The sequence below is a fragment of the Symphalangus syndactylus genome, chromosome 12 (assembly GCF_028878055.3).
Source record: "Symphalangus syndactylus isolate Jambi chromosome 12, NHGRI_mSymSyn1-v2.1_pri, whole genome shotgun sequence".
Lineage (NCBI taxonomy): Eukaryota > Metazoa > Chordata > Mammalia > Primates > Hylobatidae > Symphalangus > Symphalangus syndactylus.
In genome coordinates, this window is record NC_072441.2 from 65,042,302 (window position 1) to 65,059,550 (window position 17,249).

The 17,249-nt window shown below is 41.9% G+C and overlaps 1 protein-coding gene across 2 annotated transcripts in view; it reads left to right on the forward strand.

Moving 5' to 3' along the window:
* Positions 1-13,976, forward strand: part of CTTNBP2NL (CTTNBP2 N-terminal like) — a 64,573-nt gene extending 50,597 nt beyond the window's left edge. For both annotated transcript variants that reach the window (XM_063625699.1, XM_063625700.1), the window contains exons 4-6: positions 2,644-2,874; positions 8,180-8,287; positions 9,683-13,976. In XM_063625699.1, the coding sequence (XP_063481769.1) occupies positions 2,644-2,874; positions 8,180-8,287; positions 9,683-11,164 (1,821 nt within the window). In that variant the 3' untranslated portion in view covers positions 11,165-13,976. The remainder of the gene's footprint in view (positions 1-2,643; positions 2,875-8,179; positions 8,288-9,682) is intronic.
* The last annotated feature ends 3,273 nt before the right edge of the window (positions 13,977-17,249 follow it).

A 17,249-nucleotide genomic window follows, 5' to 3' on the forward strand; every position in this document is an offset into this window, starting at 1 on the left:
AAGGCTGCAGTGAGCTGTGATCGCACCACTACACTGCAGCCTGGTTGACAGAGCCAGACCCTGTCTCAAAAAAAAAAAAAAAAAAAACATTGATACTTTCAATGAGTTACAGGTAATCAATTTCAGATTTTTATAGCTGAATTTAAAGAAACATGGTAAAAGGGAAACATTGATGAGCCCCATGTCGTTTGGCACTGTTGCTTTTAAAATATAACTAGCTTTTTGGTTTTACTTTCAGTATGTTTTATTTATTTATTTGTTTTTTGAAACAGGTTCTCCTACTGTTAACCAGGCTGGAATGCAGTGGTATAATCAGAGCTCATAGCAGCCTAGATCCTAGGCTCAACCAATCCTCCTGCTTCAGCCTCCCAAGTAGTTGGGGCTACAGGCACATGCCGTCATGCCCAGCTAATTTTTTGTTTTTTGTAGAGACAAGGTCTCCCTATTTTGCCCAGTTTGGTCTTAAACTCCTGGGTTCAAGTGATTCTCCTGCCTCTGCCTCCCAAAGTGCTGGGATTACAGACGTGAGCTGCTGCGGCTGGCCATTCACCGTGTTTTAAAATAAGAAGAAGAATGGCTGGTTCTGGAGTTGATCTTTTCTTTCTCCATCCTAAATGGACTGGAGGTTATTTTGAAATTTTACTGTGAATTTTCTTTTTAACTTGGAGCTGAAAAAAGTAGGGTTTCAGCCGGGCGCGGTGGCTCATGCCTGTAATCCCAGCACTTTGGGAGGCCGAGGCAGGCGGATCACGAGGTCGGGAGATCGAGATCATCCTAGCTAACACAGTGAAACCTCATCTCTATTAAAAAAATACAAAAATTAGCTGGGTGTGGTGGCGGGCGCCTGTAGTCCCAGCTACTCGGGAGGCTGAGGCAGGAGAATGGTGTGAACCCAAGAGGTGGAGCTTGCAGTGAGCCGAGATTGCGCCACTGCACTCCAGCCTGGGCAACAGAGTGAGACTCTGTCTCAAAAAAAAAAAAAAAAGTAGGGTTTCGTCTTAGACTCTGTGTTTTATACCTCCCCCACTTTAATTCACCCACAGACACACACACACACACACACACACACACACAATAAGGCTAGAAAGATAGTTATTCGTAACTTAAAGAAATGGATTTCTCTCTTCATATGTCCAGTATACAGATAACATCCAAATACTCCAGTAATGTCATAAAGTAAGATGGCTGCAGTCAAGCCAGAAGTAAAACCCAGAACTTCTAACTGCTTTGAACATTTGCCAGCTGATAAGAACATAAAATTTTACCGTAAGCCTAAGTGATTCCTGGGGCCTAAATTGTACAGTCAATGAAGAAGTCTTCAGATTTTCAGCACTGAAATAGTTCTGTGTTATAGAAAACCCATGTTTGCTTTATTTTCTTAAAGTTTCCTTTAAATTAAAACATAGCCATTGAATTGCAAATTTCCCTTTCTTTTTAAACAGGCTTCTATTTGTGGATGGCAATGCTAAGAAAACATGACTACTGATTAAATAGTTTTTAAAAATGGATAAATAATAGTAATTTTCATAACTAGATTTAATTCGAAAGCTTAAATTATATAGTACTTTGCTGTGATTTTTTTAGTTTCTTCAACCCTGTGTTAACACTTCATTTTTCATTGTAAAATATCTCAAGAAACTTTTAAATATCTGTGTAATAAGTAAAAAGTAATGTGCATGTAATGTATGATGCTCATATGGAGTTCTTCAAGCTCTTCCTACAGAGATAAGGAAAGAGGGAAGCCTAGGAATATCTTTCCATCCACCTCCTGATCCTTATACTCCCAACTGGGTACCCAGGGCTAACGCCCTTGACCAGACTCCAAGCACCAGCCTGCATCCCTTTCTTACATGGTTATCCCCAAGTCTCATCAAGCCTTGAAAGAGAAAAGAGAATGGAAAGTAACAACCAGAGACAAGAAGAGGGGGTGGAATTTGGCAGCAGGTGGAAGAGGTTTTGTCTGTATGTCTGGTTGTGAGGTGCCTCCATCCTCCTTGACCCATCAATAGCTGAGTAATGGTTCATATGTACAGATCACAAGTAGTCCTAGATTGCAATGTGATCCTACTTATATTTTGCACGCTTTATATATCTGCTGGCATTTTATTAGGTCTCTAAATATATAAACTCATAAAATTATGCTTAACATGTTTTAGAAATGCCAATGCCATAACACGGAAAAAAATAAGATGTACCTGCTGCTAGTAATATAAGCATTCATAAGCAGATATAAGCAGAGTCACTAAGCACAGAGGTTAAGGACATAGACTTTGGGGCCAGACTGCCTGGGTTTAAATCCCAATTCAGACAGCTTGCTAGACGAGTAACCAGGAATAGTTTTCTCATCAGCGAAATCGAGATGATAGCACTACCTTACAGGGTTGTAAATTTTAAACAAGTTAATCTGACTATAAATATTTAAAACAATGTCTAATACATAGTGCTTTATAAGTATTTGTTCTTGTTAATATACCATGCCACCTTTCTAATGCTGTTTCTTTAGATGGCTCAATCTGACTTGTAATTAGTAGGTTACATTTATACTAATACCACAACCTTTAATGTATAACCACTGGATAGCAAATCCCCCTTCCTCAGTAGTTTTAAAAAGTAAGATGCTTATTTTTTTTTCCTCTTTCCCAGGCCCAACACAGAGATACTTTCATTGAAGAACGCTATGGAAAATATAACATCAGTGATCCTTTAATGGCTCTACAGAGAGATTTTGAAACACTGAAGGAGAAAAATGATGGCGAAAAGCAGCCAGTCTGCACAAACCCACTCTCTATTCTTAAGATGGTGATGAAGCAGTGCAAGAACATGCAGGAGCGCATGCTGTCCCAGCTGGCTGCTGCTGAGAGCAGGCACCGAAAGGTAGGTTCACCTCAGTTGATGTGTAAATCTTTGTGAAGTCTTTATAAATTATGCCTGATACTTTCTTGTCAGCTGCCAGTTTTTCACAGTAATTCAATTGGGACATCTCACGGGTATCAAAAAGCCCCTTAGTTTATGTAAGAGCCGGGAGATAGAAAGGAAAACACAGCTTATTCCAAATGTTAAGTTTAGAGAATGTGCCAGACACATTATTTAAGACTGCATTCCTTCTTGATATATCACTCCGAAACACTTTGTATGTTTTTTCAGTTCTTGATTATTCAAACTTTGGGGTTTGGCCAAGCTTGTAGCTGAAGGGAGTGTTCTCTATTTGCTTACTTAAGGAATAAAAAGATTAACAGGTATTTGAGGCATGCTATATCCAAGGGAGAGAAAGAATTTACCTGAGGATAAACACAGAAGCCAATAGATTATTTACATTTATTCCTATTATTCCTAGTTTTGAGTTTCATTGCATTTTGTTGCTCAAGAAACCATAAACAGTCCCTAGGTTATATTTACCTTAAAGGTGTTCTACTCTATTAGTGAAGAGTGTGTGTGTGTGTGTGTGTGTGTGTGTGTGTTTCCATATTTAACAAGCCCTAAATTAGGAAGGCAAACCTTACGGTTATTTACATTATTTACCTTAAAGCTGTTCTACCCTATTAGTAAAGAGTGTGTGTATGTGTGTATGTGTGTGTGTGTGTGTGTGTGTGTGTTTCCATTTCTAACAAGCCCTAAGAAGGCAAACCTGTGCTTTCCTCTGCTTCATCTTACTGGAATTCTAGTGCTTGTGAATTTATTCACCAACTTGTCATCTTGTCATTTACTTCTCAAATTTGGCCTGTAAAAGATGCTTGGCTACAATCTTCATTTTTAAAACACTGTCAGTTTAAATTTATGCCAACAAGGCAGTTATCAGTGCAGTTGGTAGGAAACATTTTCATCAGAAAAATTGGGTTAGCAGCTGCAAAATTTGGTGGACCTTACTTTTATGGTTACCAGCATTACAGCCATCTGCTTAAATTGCATCTGATACATTTTCTAGGCTCTGGATCTTGCCCATGATCTTTTCTTTCCCTTCACAGAAGCCAAATGAAAGGCCAGAGTGGAACTTCTTAACCATGGATAGGCCTCAGATGTTCCACAGTCCCCCAGAAAATAGACAGAATGTTCAGAGTTTATGCATTTTTGTAGGAAATGTATTTTTTCCATAGCTTTAATCAGATTCTCCAAGTTACCCAAGACCCAAAAATGTTTAACCTCTGGTTAGAATGAAGTAATCTGAAAACATTTACACTCCAATTTAAAAGGTATCAGTGGGTGGGAGTTAGTTGCCTAAATTGGATGGGGGGGGCTTTTACATAATCCTCTAAAAATCTTCACAACATTCTTGTTTAATAGGCAGGCTTTATTTCCACTTCATCCATGAGGTGACTGAGTTGTGTTGAAGCTAGTTGGGCTAGCTTTCATGCCCATGGAAGGTGTACTAGGGACAGTTTGTGGCCCTAGGTGATTGGAGAGAGGAAGAAGTTAAAAATAATTCAAAATTTCTTAATACTGTATTGCAGTGCTAAATGTTTTAAGTGAATATTAAATTTTTGAAACAAAGTACCTATCTGTTCTTTTTTTTTTTTTTTTTTTGAGGTGAAGTCTCACTCTGTCACCCAGGCTGGAGTGCAGTGGTACAATCTCGGCTCACTGCAACCACCACCTCCCAGGTTCAAGTTTAAGTGGTTCATCAAAGTAGAACACTAATTTTGTTAGAAATCAAACAGTACCTAGAGGTTTATAATTAGGGTGCTCATAGTCTCAGCTTATGCCTGTCACCTTGGCTTAGTTATTAACCATATTCCCTTTGACTGTCAGAAATGTTCTAGTTTGAATAATAAATTACATGGTCATTGTGCTTACAATGAAAAACAGAGTTTCCTATTCCACCTCTTCTCATTCCCCATCCTCCCCAGTATTCACAGGCAACCAGTTTTTTCTTTTAGCCATTCACTTCGGTAGCTAACCTCCATATTTCTAAATACTGCACTATTCTCTCTTGCTTTATCAATTTTAGACGTTTATATTACTTTCTTTTATATAGGTGCAGATTTAGTTATCTTACACCCCGCCTCCCTTTCCTCTCCTTAACCCTTACCCAGAACAAATTTAATCCTCTTTTCCCACCACCATTCTCTGTCACATCTACTATTCCCAAATCCTGAGCCTGTCACACTATTTCTTGAGTGTGACAGGCTCAGGATTTGGGAATGCTAGATGTGACAGAGGCCAGATGCTGATGGTCTGTGTGCAGGAATCAGGGTGATGGGACAAATAATTCTGAAAATACAGGCTTTGAAGGCCAGACACGGTGACTCATGCCTGTAGTCCCAGCACTTTGGGAGGCCAAGACAGGCAGATCACTTGAGGTCAGGAGTTCGAGGCCAGGCCAGCCAACATGGTGAAACCCCGTCTCTGCTAAAAATACAAAAATTAGCCAGGCATGATGGCGTTCCTGTAATCCCAGCTACTCAGGAGGCTGAGGCAGGAGAATAGCTTGAGCCCAGGAGGTGGAGGTTGCAGTGAGCTGAGATCACACCACTGTAATCCAGCTTGGGTGACAGAGCAAGACTCTGTCTCAAAAAAAAAAAAACAAACACACACACACACACACAAAAAAAAAAAGGCTTTGAGCCAGTTCTCCTGTTTTCTATTCTACATTTCACCTCTCCCCTGCAGTACCTGCCACCTCCAGGTTCCATCTCTTTGGGGCTCTGCAAGGCAAAACAGCTTCCCTCCTTCAAACTAAAGTAGTTACCACTCCTCCAGCCTCTTTTCTTCTTCAAATTATTATTAAAATTTCTTCTTTCCTAGAGGCTCTCTCCTTTGTAGGGTTTTAGTCTTTTTATTCCATTTCTGTAATTTTAGAGGACTCCCAAAAGGGAGAAGATATGACTTACCACTTTTGGCCAAAAGCATGTCTTTCTATTAAATTGAAAAATTAGATTAAAAAAAGGAAATGCACCAAATTTTTTTTCTTTCTTTTATTTTGAGAGACAGGGTCTTGCTGTGTTGCCTGGGCGGGAGTACAGTGGCTATTAACAGGTGCGATCATAGCACCCTATAGCCTGGAACTCTTGGGCTCCAGTGATCCACCTCAGCCTCCCTAGTATCTGGGACTACAAGCACACACCACAGCACCAGTCTCTTTTTTTTTTTTTTGAGATGGAGTTTCACTCTTGTTGCCCAGACTGGAATGCAGTGGCACAATCTTGGCTCACTGCAACCTCTGCCTACTGGGTTCAAGCGATTCTCCTGCCTCAGCCTCCCGAGTAGCTGGGATTACAGGCATGTGCCACCATGCCTGGCTAATTTTGTATTTTTAGTAGAGACAGGGTTTCTCCATGTTGGTCAGGCTGGTCTCGAACTCCCAACCTCAGGTGATCCGCCCACTTTGGCCTCCCAAAGTGCTGGGATTACAGGCGTGAGCCACCACTCCTGGCCTCCTTTTTTTTTTTTTTTGAGACAAAGTCTCACTCTGTTGCCTGGGCTGGAGTGCAACGGCATAATCATGGCTCACTGCAACCTCGACCTCCCTGGGCTGAGGTGATCCTCCCACCTTAGCCCCCTGAGTAGCTGAGACTACATGCACACCTCACCATGCGTGGCTAATTTTTGTATTTTTTTGTAGAAATGGGGTTTTGGGTTGGGCACAGTGGGTCACACCTGTAATCCCATCACTTTGGGAAGCTGAGGCAGAAGGACCACTTGAGTCCAGGTGTTTGAGACCAGCCTGGGCAACATGGCAACACCCCATTTCTACAAAAAATCAGCAGGCCGTAGTGGTGTATGCCTGTAGTCTCAGCTGCTCAGGAGGCTGAGGTGGGAGGATCACTTGAGCCTAGGAGGCAAAGATTACAGTGAGCTAAGATGATGCCACTGCATTCCAGCTTGGGTGAGAGTAAGACCTTGTCTCCCCAAAAGGAAGGAAGGAAGGAAGAGGGAGGGGGAGGGGGAGGGAGAGGGAGAGGGAGAAGGAAATGGCTGGTCTCAAACTCCTGGTCTCAAGCGATCCTCCTGCCTCTGCCTCCCAAAAGTGCTGGGATTACAGGCGTGAGCTCATTTTTATTTTTATGGAGAGGTTTCATGTCCCAGAAAATTTTCTCTCTTCACTCGTAAAAATTTTTAGTGAGAAGACTAAGAAATGGCCTTTGGGACAAGAGTGCTCTACCCTGGAGGTCTGGGCCAAGGCACTTCTGAAGCATGAGCAGAAGCTACTAAGCAATCAGAATATTTGCAGTTGTAGATGGGATTGTGTGAAAAATGTCTCTTTAAATTTGTATTCTCGGACATGTGTGATGGCTCACACCTGTAATCCCAGCATTTTGGGAGGCTGAGGCAGGTGGATCACTTGAGCCCAGGAGTTCGAGACCAGCCTGGGCAAGATGGCAAAACCCCATCTCTACAAAAAATACTAAAATTTAGCTGGGCGTGGTGGCGCACACCTGTAGTCCCAGCTACTCGGGAGGCTGAGAGGTGGGAGAATCGCTTGAGCTCGGGAGGCCGAGGCAGCAGTGAGCCATGATTGCACAACTGCAGTCCAGCCTGGGTGACAGAGCAAGACCCTGTCTCGAAAAATATTTGTCTTCTCCTTAAAATTGGGCTTAATCCTTTGGCACCAGGATAAGTGAAATAGGGGTAGGCAGGTTAAATTAAAGGCCTTATGAAAAATCTCCATTTAAGATCTGTATATTTGAGCCTTTTTACATGCAGTAGGAAGTCAAGAGAGTCTATTCACCTCTTATCTAACTATATAAAAATGTGTATTATTAGTTAAGGCACACTTAGAATGTCACCTATTTGAAATGTTGAATTTCAGGCTCCTCCTTTGGTGCCTCCGGTGATTTGAGCATTGAGAGGAAAATCTCAGCTTTCAGGTTTCTGTGGTCCTGTCTTGCTCCATCACCTACACCTGGCCCCTAGTAACACCAAACTGCCTGCAGTTTCTTGGAATTTCTGTTAATTCTCGACACCTCCTCCACCCCTCTAGCTGATTAGTTGCTCTCTTCTCTCTGTTTGCATATCATTCTCTACATACTTCAAGTAAAGTAAGTATCTTACTGTTTAACACAGAGCTTTCATGTCTTTCACTGTAAGGCAGTGTGCTCCTTGATAGCCCTTGCTGGGTTTCATTTATTCATTTGTTTGTTTGATCTGTGGAACTATCTTAGGTACCTGATTTGGCACTTATTGGTTGTATTAATAAATGTGACTCCTTGATATTTGGAAATGAAATTTAAAAAATTCTTTAAAGGTGATCCTAGACCTTGAGGAAGAAAGGCAGCGCCATGCACAGGATACGGCTGAAGGAGATGATGTCACCTACATGCTAGAGAAGGAAAGAGAGAGGCTGACTCAACAGGTAATTAAGGTAGAGGGATTCAGAGTAGCATTTGCCTTGAACAGCATTTCCCAAAGATTATTCTGCAGGATGCCAATTGGTGTTGTTCAGAAAAGGGGCTTTGTGGTCAAATAAGTTTAGGAACTACTGGATTAAGCAAAGTTAAACAGGTTTCTAACTTTGTTAGGATCTTTAGTATGCAGAAGCACATTGTGAGTCTTCAAGAACAAGATAGGGTATTCTGTGTTTAGCAAATCCATGGTTTTATAAAATCTTTTATTGGCATAGATCCCTCACTGTGGGATTATTGTTCCATAGAACACTCTTTGGGGAATGGTAACTTAGCGCTTGTAGCTCTCAAACTTTTGACTTAGAACCCCCAGTAAGAAGTGACATTTTATGTCACAACCAGTATATGTAGACATACACAGTTATGCCTGAAACAAAAATCTCATGAAATCATATATAACCCCTACTGCGACAGTACACATTGATGCTTTCTATTTATATATTTTTTTAAAGTTCTAGTCGTGGCTCAGTTTGTTTCCCCATCCATTAATGGATCTCAGGGTTTATTTCCCCATCCATTAATGGATCTCAGAGTTTGAAAAACACTGAGTTTCTTCAACCCTTTCCCTCTCATGCAGAGTCTCTGCCTCAAATAGGGTTGGGAAGACAATTCAAACAGACTATATTTGTGTAAAAAATATGATTCAGGCTGGTCACAGTGGCTCACGCCTGTAATCCCAGCACTTTTGGAGGCCGAGGTGGGCAGATCACCTAAGGTCAGAAGTTTGAGACCAGCCTGACCACCATGGAAAAACCCTGTCTCTACTAAAAATACAAAATTAGGCGGGTGTGGTGGTGCGTGACTTATCCCAGCTACTCGGGAGGCTGAGGCAGGAGAATCGCTTGAACCCAGGAGGCAGAGGTTGCAGTGAGCAAGTATTGCACCATTGCACTCCAGCCTGGGAGACAAGAGCGAAACTCAGTCTCAAAAAAAAAGTATGATTCAACTGCAACTATTTGTGTTTGTTTGTTTCTAAGACCCAAGAAAATTATTGCTGAAACTTTTTTGTTTTCAGCAACATTCATCACAAAATGTGGTTGATACAGCTTTCTGCTATCTTGTTTTGATTGGTTCTGATGCCCTCCACATACGTGAAACACAAAGATACATCATATTCCCACTAGTCACTCCAAGACAGTACAGGAACTAGAAGTGCCTCCCAAATCATCAAAGAAAGATTAAATCATAGCGTGTGCATTTTTTGTTTTAGGTGTTCTAAAATTTCAGAAGTACTTATCTAAGCACTGTGATGTGCATGTTAATCCTGTATACCAGAGAACAGCTAACAAAGACACTCTACTTGATCATAGTTTGTCAGTATGTCTCTCTTTTCTTTTTTTTTCTAGTTGGAATTTGAAAAATCCCAAGTGAAAAAGTTTGAAAAAGAACAGAAGAAGCTCTCTAGTCAGCTGGAAGAGGAGCGTTCCCGCCACAAGCAGCTGTCATCCATGCTAGTGCTTGAGTGCAAGAAAGCCACCAACAAGGCAGCCGAGGAAGGACAGAAGGCAGGAGAGCTGAGCCTGAAATTGGAGAAGGAGAAGAGCCGGGTGAGTAAATTGGAGGAAGAGTTGGCAGCTGAGAGAAAGAGAGGCTTGCAGACTGAGGCCCAGGTAGAGAAGCAGTTGTCCGAGTTTGACATCGAAAGGGAACAACTGAGAGCAAAACTGAACCGAGAAGAGAACCGGACCAAAACCCTGAAAGAAGAAATGGAAAGTTTAAAGAAGATAGTGAAGGACCTAGAGGCTTCCCACCAGCACAGTAGCCCTAATGAGGAATTGAAGAAACCAGTAACCGTGTCCAAAGGCACAGCAACTGAGCCTCTCATGCTAATGTCTGTGTTTTGCCAAACAGAGAGTTTTCCAGCAGAAAGAACCCACGGGAGCAACATAGCCAAGATGACAAACACTGGGCTGCCTGGTCCTGCCACTCCTGCTTGCTCATATGCAAAAACCAATGGCCATTGTGACCCAGAAATACAAACTACCAGGGAGCTGACTGCAGGCAACAATGTAGAAAACCAAGTGCCTCCACGGGAAAAATCTGTGGCATTGGCCCAAGAGAAACCAGTGGAGAACGGTGGGTGTCCTGTGGGGATTGAGACTCCAGTCCCAATGCCCAGTCCCCTCCCTTCCAGTGGGAGCTCACTGTCTCCCAGCAGCACTGCCTCCTCCTCTCTAACATCCTCTCCTTGCTCTTCGCCGGTACTCACTAAGCGTTTATTGGGGTCGTCAGCTAGCAGCCCTGGCTACCAGTCATCCTACCAAGTAGGGATCAACCAACGGTTCCATGCAGCTCGGCACAAATTTCAGTCCCAAGCAGATCAGGACCAACAAGCCAGTGGCCTACAGAGCCCTCCGTCCAGGGATTTATCCCCCACCCTCATAGACAACTCTGCTGCCAAGCAGCTGGCCCGAAACACAGTCACTCAGGTGCTCTCCAGATTCACTAGCCAACAAGGGCCAATCAAGCCAGTCTCTCCCAACAGCTCTCCCTTTGGCACAGACTATCGAAATCTGGCCAACACTGCCAATCCAAGAGGTGACACAAGCCATTCACCTACTCCAGGGAAAGTGTCCAGTCCCCTGAGCCCCCTGTCTCCAGGAATCAAGTCCCCAACCATCCCCAGAGCTGAGAGAGGAAACCCTCCACCCATCCCACCCAAAAAACCTGGCCTCACCCCTTCTCCATCTGCTACCACTCCATTGACCAAAACTCATACCCAGGCAGCCTCTTTTACCACCACAGAAGACCTTGCCAGCAGCTGCTCTTCCAATACTGTGGTAGCAAATGGTAAGGATGTTGAGTTACTTTTGCCTACCAGCAGCTAGTCCCTAGGAGGGAGTCTCCACGTTTGACATTCCATCAGATTTCCTTCAAAAGCTCAGTCAGACTTTTGAGTCAGATTATGTTATTTATTTTGATAGTAGCTGAAACCATCTGTATAATACATTTAGTATATTTCACCATTTTGTATTTTTTTAAGTAGAAACTGAGTAGTTTGGATTTTTATGGCTCACATCTTTTTACTGAAGCCAGAAAGGCACCTCAAAGATGTCTCAAGCTCAGCAGTCACCGTCATGTTGTGATGAAGAAAGCGAATCACCATGTGGTGATTTGCTATGTATTTGGGAACTAGAATCACTCAACACTCATTTTGAATTATGCAGAAGTGGTTCATGCAGATTTTTATTCCAGATGAACATGTTTTAAAAGTGCCTGAAATATGACTGCCATATGAATGTGATTCTGCAGCAAAAAACACAAAATAGATCATTTAATTGCGGAAAATGAGATCCTCTGCGAATTCTGAATGTTAAAAACCAACACTGCTTTTAATCCTCTTTTAATGTTTTAATACAAGCTTTGTGTTCTGAAACAAGGCTGCATAAGTAGAATGGGAATCCTTCTAAAGGTGGGTGTGAACCCACCACAAGCTGAGCTTTATAGAGCCCTTGAGAAACCCTCCTGAGCACTAAGCAGTTGGGGTGCTGATTTTCTTGTACTTTTGAAAAATTAAGTCACTCCCAGTTTCCTGCATAAGTTCTTGAACAGAATGAAATCACATCTCCATTCAAAAAATGTCTCAAGCATCTACTGTTGTGTAAGGAACTTCTGATTCTGATTGCTGTTACTTGAATAGGAAATGGTTACTCATTCTGTATAAAAGTTTTGCAAGAGAATGAATTTTTTATTCTGTAATCAAAAAGCAATAACTTGAAATTCACTCTTTGTAATATTATAAGTCAGAATTATACAAGTTTTACCAAATTGTACACTTATTCTCCAAGCTGCCAGAACCTGGTATCTGTATCTGTAAAACCAAATTAACTTTTGCTTAAATGGGAAGTATACATATATCTGTGTAGATACATTACCCCTTTACATGTTTAACATACACACACACTTAAACACATAAATATTAGTGTGATTATATCTTTGGAGTTTGCAATATAGCATAAAGGACAAGTAGAACTGCACATTAAGATTACCTACCGAAGCAACTAGATGTGGCTGGGACGCAATCAAAGGAGGAATTTTGTCCACAGGAAGGTGAGGAAATTCCAAATCAAGCCCAGATCTTCAGTATCATAAAAAGGCAGAGCTGGCCAGGCACAGTGGCTCATGCCTGTAATCCTATCACTTTGGGAGGCTGAGATGGGAGGATCGCTTGAGACCAGGTGTTCAAGACCAGCCTCATCAACATAGTGAGACCCCATCTCTATTAAAAAAATAAATAGGCAGAGCTAAACTAACCCCATTGTCACAAAACTCAACTGGTCATATAAATAAGTGAAACAGGCCTCTCACTCAAGCGATGTAAAACAGCTGGGAGTAGTGGGAGCTGAGGCAAACTAAAGTGCCCAAGCCCCATTTAAAAAGGGCATCTGTTCAGCTCCATCTGCTTACTGCTGTGCAAGAATGCTAAACCAGGATTACCAGTTCTTCACATTTTTTGAAATCCAAATTTTCATGAGAAACATTCTCATTTTTAAATATCAAGAACTGATTTTAAAATGTTTAAATGGTGCTGGTTAAACAAACACTTCTGCAGCTGGATTTAGCTTGCAAGCTGCCAAGTTGCAACCTCTTTCATTCTAGAAACTTCTGTCATTTTCATCAGAGCAAGTCTATGTGGACAAAAGCCTCCAAACTTTCCAACTGTGTAGGCCAGTACAGCTGGCAAGGTTCATAGAATATAATGACTATCCCCCTCTGCCAAATAAGACTATCCACAACCCAGCTCAGACACAGTGGTTATATGATTTTGTGTCCATACAGGAGAGGCCTTGCTGTCTTCACATACATTCTCCGAGCCAACATCTATCCAGCAGCCCTGACTTCCTGCTATAATTTAAGTCTATTTTTTTAATCTAATAAGAGTTGATAGTAAAAAGGCAGGTGATGGAAATCAGTGTATAAATCACAATGGAGTATATTGGCAACTCCACAGCTTATAGTTTGATAAAGGCAAATACATGAAAAATAAAAATGCTACTAATGCCCCAAGGTGTCTATCAAAATGAAGTAGGGGGTATCTTAAACTGTCCAAGGCAATCATGCATTGAACTTTATTCCTATGCAGAGCCAAAATGAATAGTGTTGATAAAATAGCTAAACTTTCTAAACTGGAGAGGAGGCTACAGTGCCAGAGAGTTATTGTCTCTTGCTTTAAATGGTAATCTTAAAAGTTGCATTGTGCTCTTCCTTTGTTCTGGGGTAGATATATAGAGAGAGAGATACTATAGGAAGTTTATTTCTTAGGAAGTGCACTGAATAATGTATTTCTTTTACAGTGTAATATGGGGGTGGGGATATGCAAAAGAAATGTGTATTTTTGCTAGTTGCCTATCTTCTGAGATAAATAAGCACAATCTTGCAATGGATCCAATAACCCAGTTAGGTATTATAGATTAGTATTTAAGTTTGCTGTAGATTGTGTGTGTGTGTGCTAAGTAAAAGTTCCATGATTCACGATTTTAGTATTAACCCATGTTGCAAAAGCTGTTACTGGCCAACAGATTGTAATGATGTGTACCATATAACACAAGCATTAACTAGGCATTAACGTTTGTAAAGCCAAATATACCATGCAGAAGTCTTCATTTTTATAGCAGACTACATTAAAACAAGTTAAATCATGCTGTTTGGGGGAAAAATAGTCTTGTTTGTACAAAGTTAAAAATGGCACAATTTGGGCATATTTTGTTGGGAAGAGGGGGTGGTGTAGAGGGAGCACTTGACTGTGGCTTTGACAAAACAAATGAAGTCAATGACCCATCCAGGTTAGACTCCATAAGGAACTAAGACATTGATTTTCTTTAGAGTCTTAGAGCTGGAAAAAGCCTTTACAATAATCCAGTCTGTGATTTTTTAAACCATTTGGTGGTTCTGGACCTTTTTGAGAATCTTAGAAAAGGCATAGAGTTTATCCCTAGAAAAATGAATATGCCTATATGCAAAATTTGTTTGATGGCTTCATAGGATCCAAAGACCCTGAAGCCATCCATGGCTCATGTATTCCTGCTTAAGAAAGCATAATCTTGTTCTGCTCTGTCATTTTACAAATGATTAATGCATCCCTTTTCAACTACTCCAGTGCTGTTGCTGCTGCAATGTTAGCAAATGCAAGCCAGACAGAAGCACTTGAAAATCCTTTGATGTACAAAAAATGTTCAAACAGTGTGGATGTTTACATATCCGAAGTTTCCAGCATTTAAGCAAATTAATGATCATTTCAACAAATACTAGCATATCCGGTTTCCCTTAATAGCCTGTCAGCAGTGCTGCCTTGTCAATTTGTGTGTGTGTGTGTGTGTGTGTGTGTGTGTGTGTGTGTGTGTGTGAATTCATAAGGAGTGCTTCTGATGCTTAGTCCTTGAAATGGAACTTCAAATGTCTTTCAAAACGCTGGCTTCAAAATAGGATGTGTTTTCCTAATGAATCAGAAGTGGGCAATGAGCATTGTTCTACAGGAATAATTTTTAATTTAATTTCTATAAAACTAGTTGAGAAATGAGAGCCTGTCCACCCACCATTTGTGTATTAGTGGCCAATTCATTAGTAAAAATAAAGGAGGAGAAAGGAGACTGGAGTAGTGGTTCTCAAACTTTACTGTGCGTAAGTATAACCTGGGAAGCCTGCTAAAATAAAGATTTCTGGAGATTGGATCCTCCAATCCTGATGCAGACTAGCTGCATCAGCTAGTCTGTTTTGAGAAAACAGTCCTTCGTAGCCCTCACCTGTTCTTTCACAACAACTTGCTATTTGCCTCTGACCTAAGGAAATGTCTTAAGCTCCTGAAACTGGTTTGGCAGAATGTCAGTGATATTCAGAGTCAAGAGTGCCTACTTGAGTACCAAGCACCATGCTAATGATTTCACATACATATTACCTTATTAATCCTCACACGGGTGCTGTGAGGTATTATTATCCCCAGTGTAGTGATGAGGTAGTTGAGGGCCAGAGATTTGTGCAAGGACCCTTAGCATATGACAGCCAGGATTTAAACCCTAGTACTTTGTTCTTTTTTTTTTCACTTTTTATTTTGTTTTTAATTGATACATAATAATTGTACATTATTTGTGGGGTACAGAGGGAAGTTTCGATACATGTGTACAATGTATGATGATCAAATCATGGTGTTCAGCATATTCATCACCTCAAACATTCATCATTTCTTTGTGGTGAGAACATTCAGCCCCCTCTTTTCTAGTTATTTAGATATTTAGAAATATACACTATAATATCATTTACTAGAGTCACCCTATTGTGCTATAGAACACGAGAACTTACTCTCATCTAACTGTAATTTTGTACTCTTTTTTTTTTTTTCCTGGAGACATGCCAGTTTTATTATTTTTTTTGCACACAAAACAAACATTTTCTAAAAATACATACAAACAAGAAGTTGCATATCAAACATATTAGGAAGGTTGCACATGGGAAGACGGGGAATAGAAATGGGGTGTAGGAATTAAAATAAATGAGAGAGGGACTTTGTATGGATCAATGATAACTCAATCCTCTATTTGACAAAGAAGAAGGAAGAGGAAGAAAAAGAAAGTGGGACAAAGGATCAGAAAGGGAGGAAAATAGAAAAAGTTAGAGTATGACTCCAGGGTAGACCTGTTTTGTTGTTGTTGGGTTGGTTGGTTGGTCTGTCTGTTATATTTTTCATATGTTTCGCCATGTTGGCCAGGCTGGTCTCGAACTCCTAGCCTCAAGTGATCAACCCTCCTCGGCCTCCTAGAGTGCCGGGACTACAGGCGTGAGCCACCACGTCCAGCCCCCACATTGCGTCCGGCCTCCGTGGTAGACCTCCCAGACAGGGAGGCCGGGCAGAGGCGCTCCCCACTTCCCAGATGGGGCGGCCGGGCAGAGGCTCTCCTCACATCCCAGATGATGGGTGGCCAGGCAGAGGTGATCCTCACTTCCCAGACGGGACGGCCGGGCAGAGACGCTCCTCACTTCTTCCCAGATGGGGTGGCCGGGCAGAGACGCTCCTCACTTCTTCCCAGACGGGGCTGCCGGGCAGAGGCGCTCCTCACTTCTTCCCAGACGGGGCGGCTGGGCAGAGGCCTCCTCACTTCCCAGACAGGGCGGCCGGGAGTACTTTGTTCTTTCACTACCAGTGTTTCCCAAATGAGAGTCTCCTGGGGCTCTGTGAAACATACAGATTCCCAGGCTCCTCCCCTGGTGATTCTGATTTCAGTAGGCTAAGGTCGAGCTCTAGATAAATGCCTTGATGATTCTTCATATAGAGCAAGTTTAGAAAATCCATGTGGGACACGATGCTGCTCCACAGCCACCCCAGAAATGGATCATCAGACCCAACCAATGCCAGGAGACCTTCATCAGGTCAGATAAATGGAACAAAAATAAAACATTAATTCCCCTCAAACAACATGTTTTTTAAGTATCTAAGATGAACTAGAAAGCAAGGTGCTTATTAAGGAAGACAAGTTTAATCCTGTTCCCTGCCCTTAGGGTACTCACAATCTAGTTGGGGAAGCAAAACATTAACAAAGTGATATATAGTGAGTCCAGAGGCAACAGTTTGATAGAATAATGCAGGCGAGCTTTTAAAAACCATAGGGAGGGCCAGGAGCGGTGCCTCATGCCTGTAATTCCAGCACTTTGGGAGGCCAAGGCGGGCGGATCACGAGGTCAGGAGATCGAGACTATCCTGGCTAACACGGTGAAACCTCATCTCTACTAAAAAATAAAAAAAATTAGCCAGGCGTGGTAGCGGGTGCCTGTAGTCCCCTTTACTCGTGAGGCTGAGGCAGGAGAATGGCGTGAACTCAGGAGGCGGAGCAGCTTGCAGTGAGCCGAGATCGCACCACTGCACTCCAGCCTGGGCGACAGAGCAAGGCTCTGTCTAAAAAAAAAAAAAAAAAAAAAAAACAAACA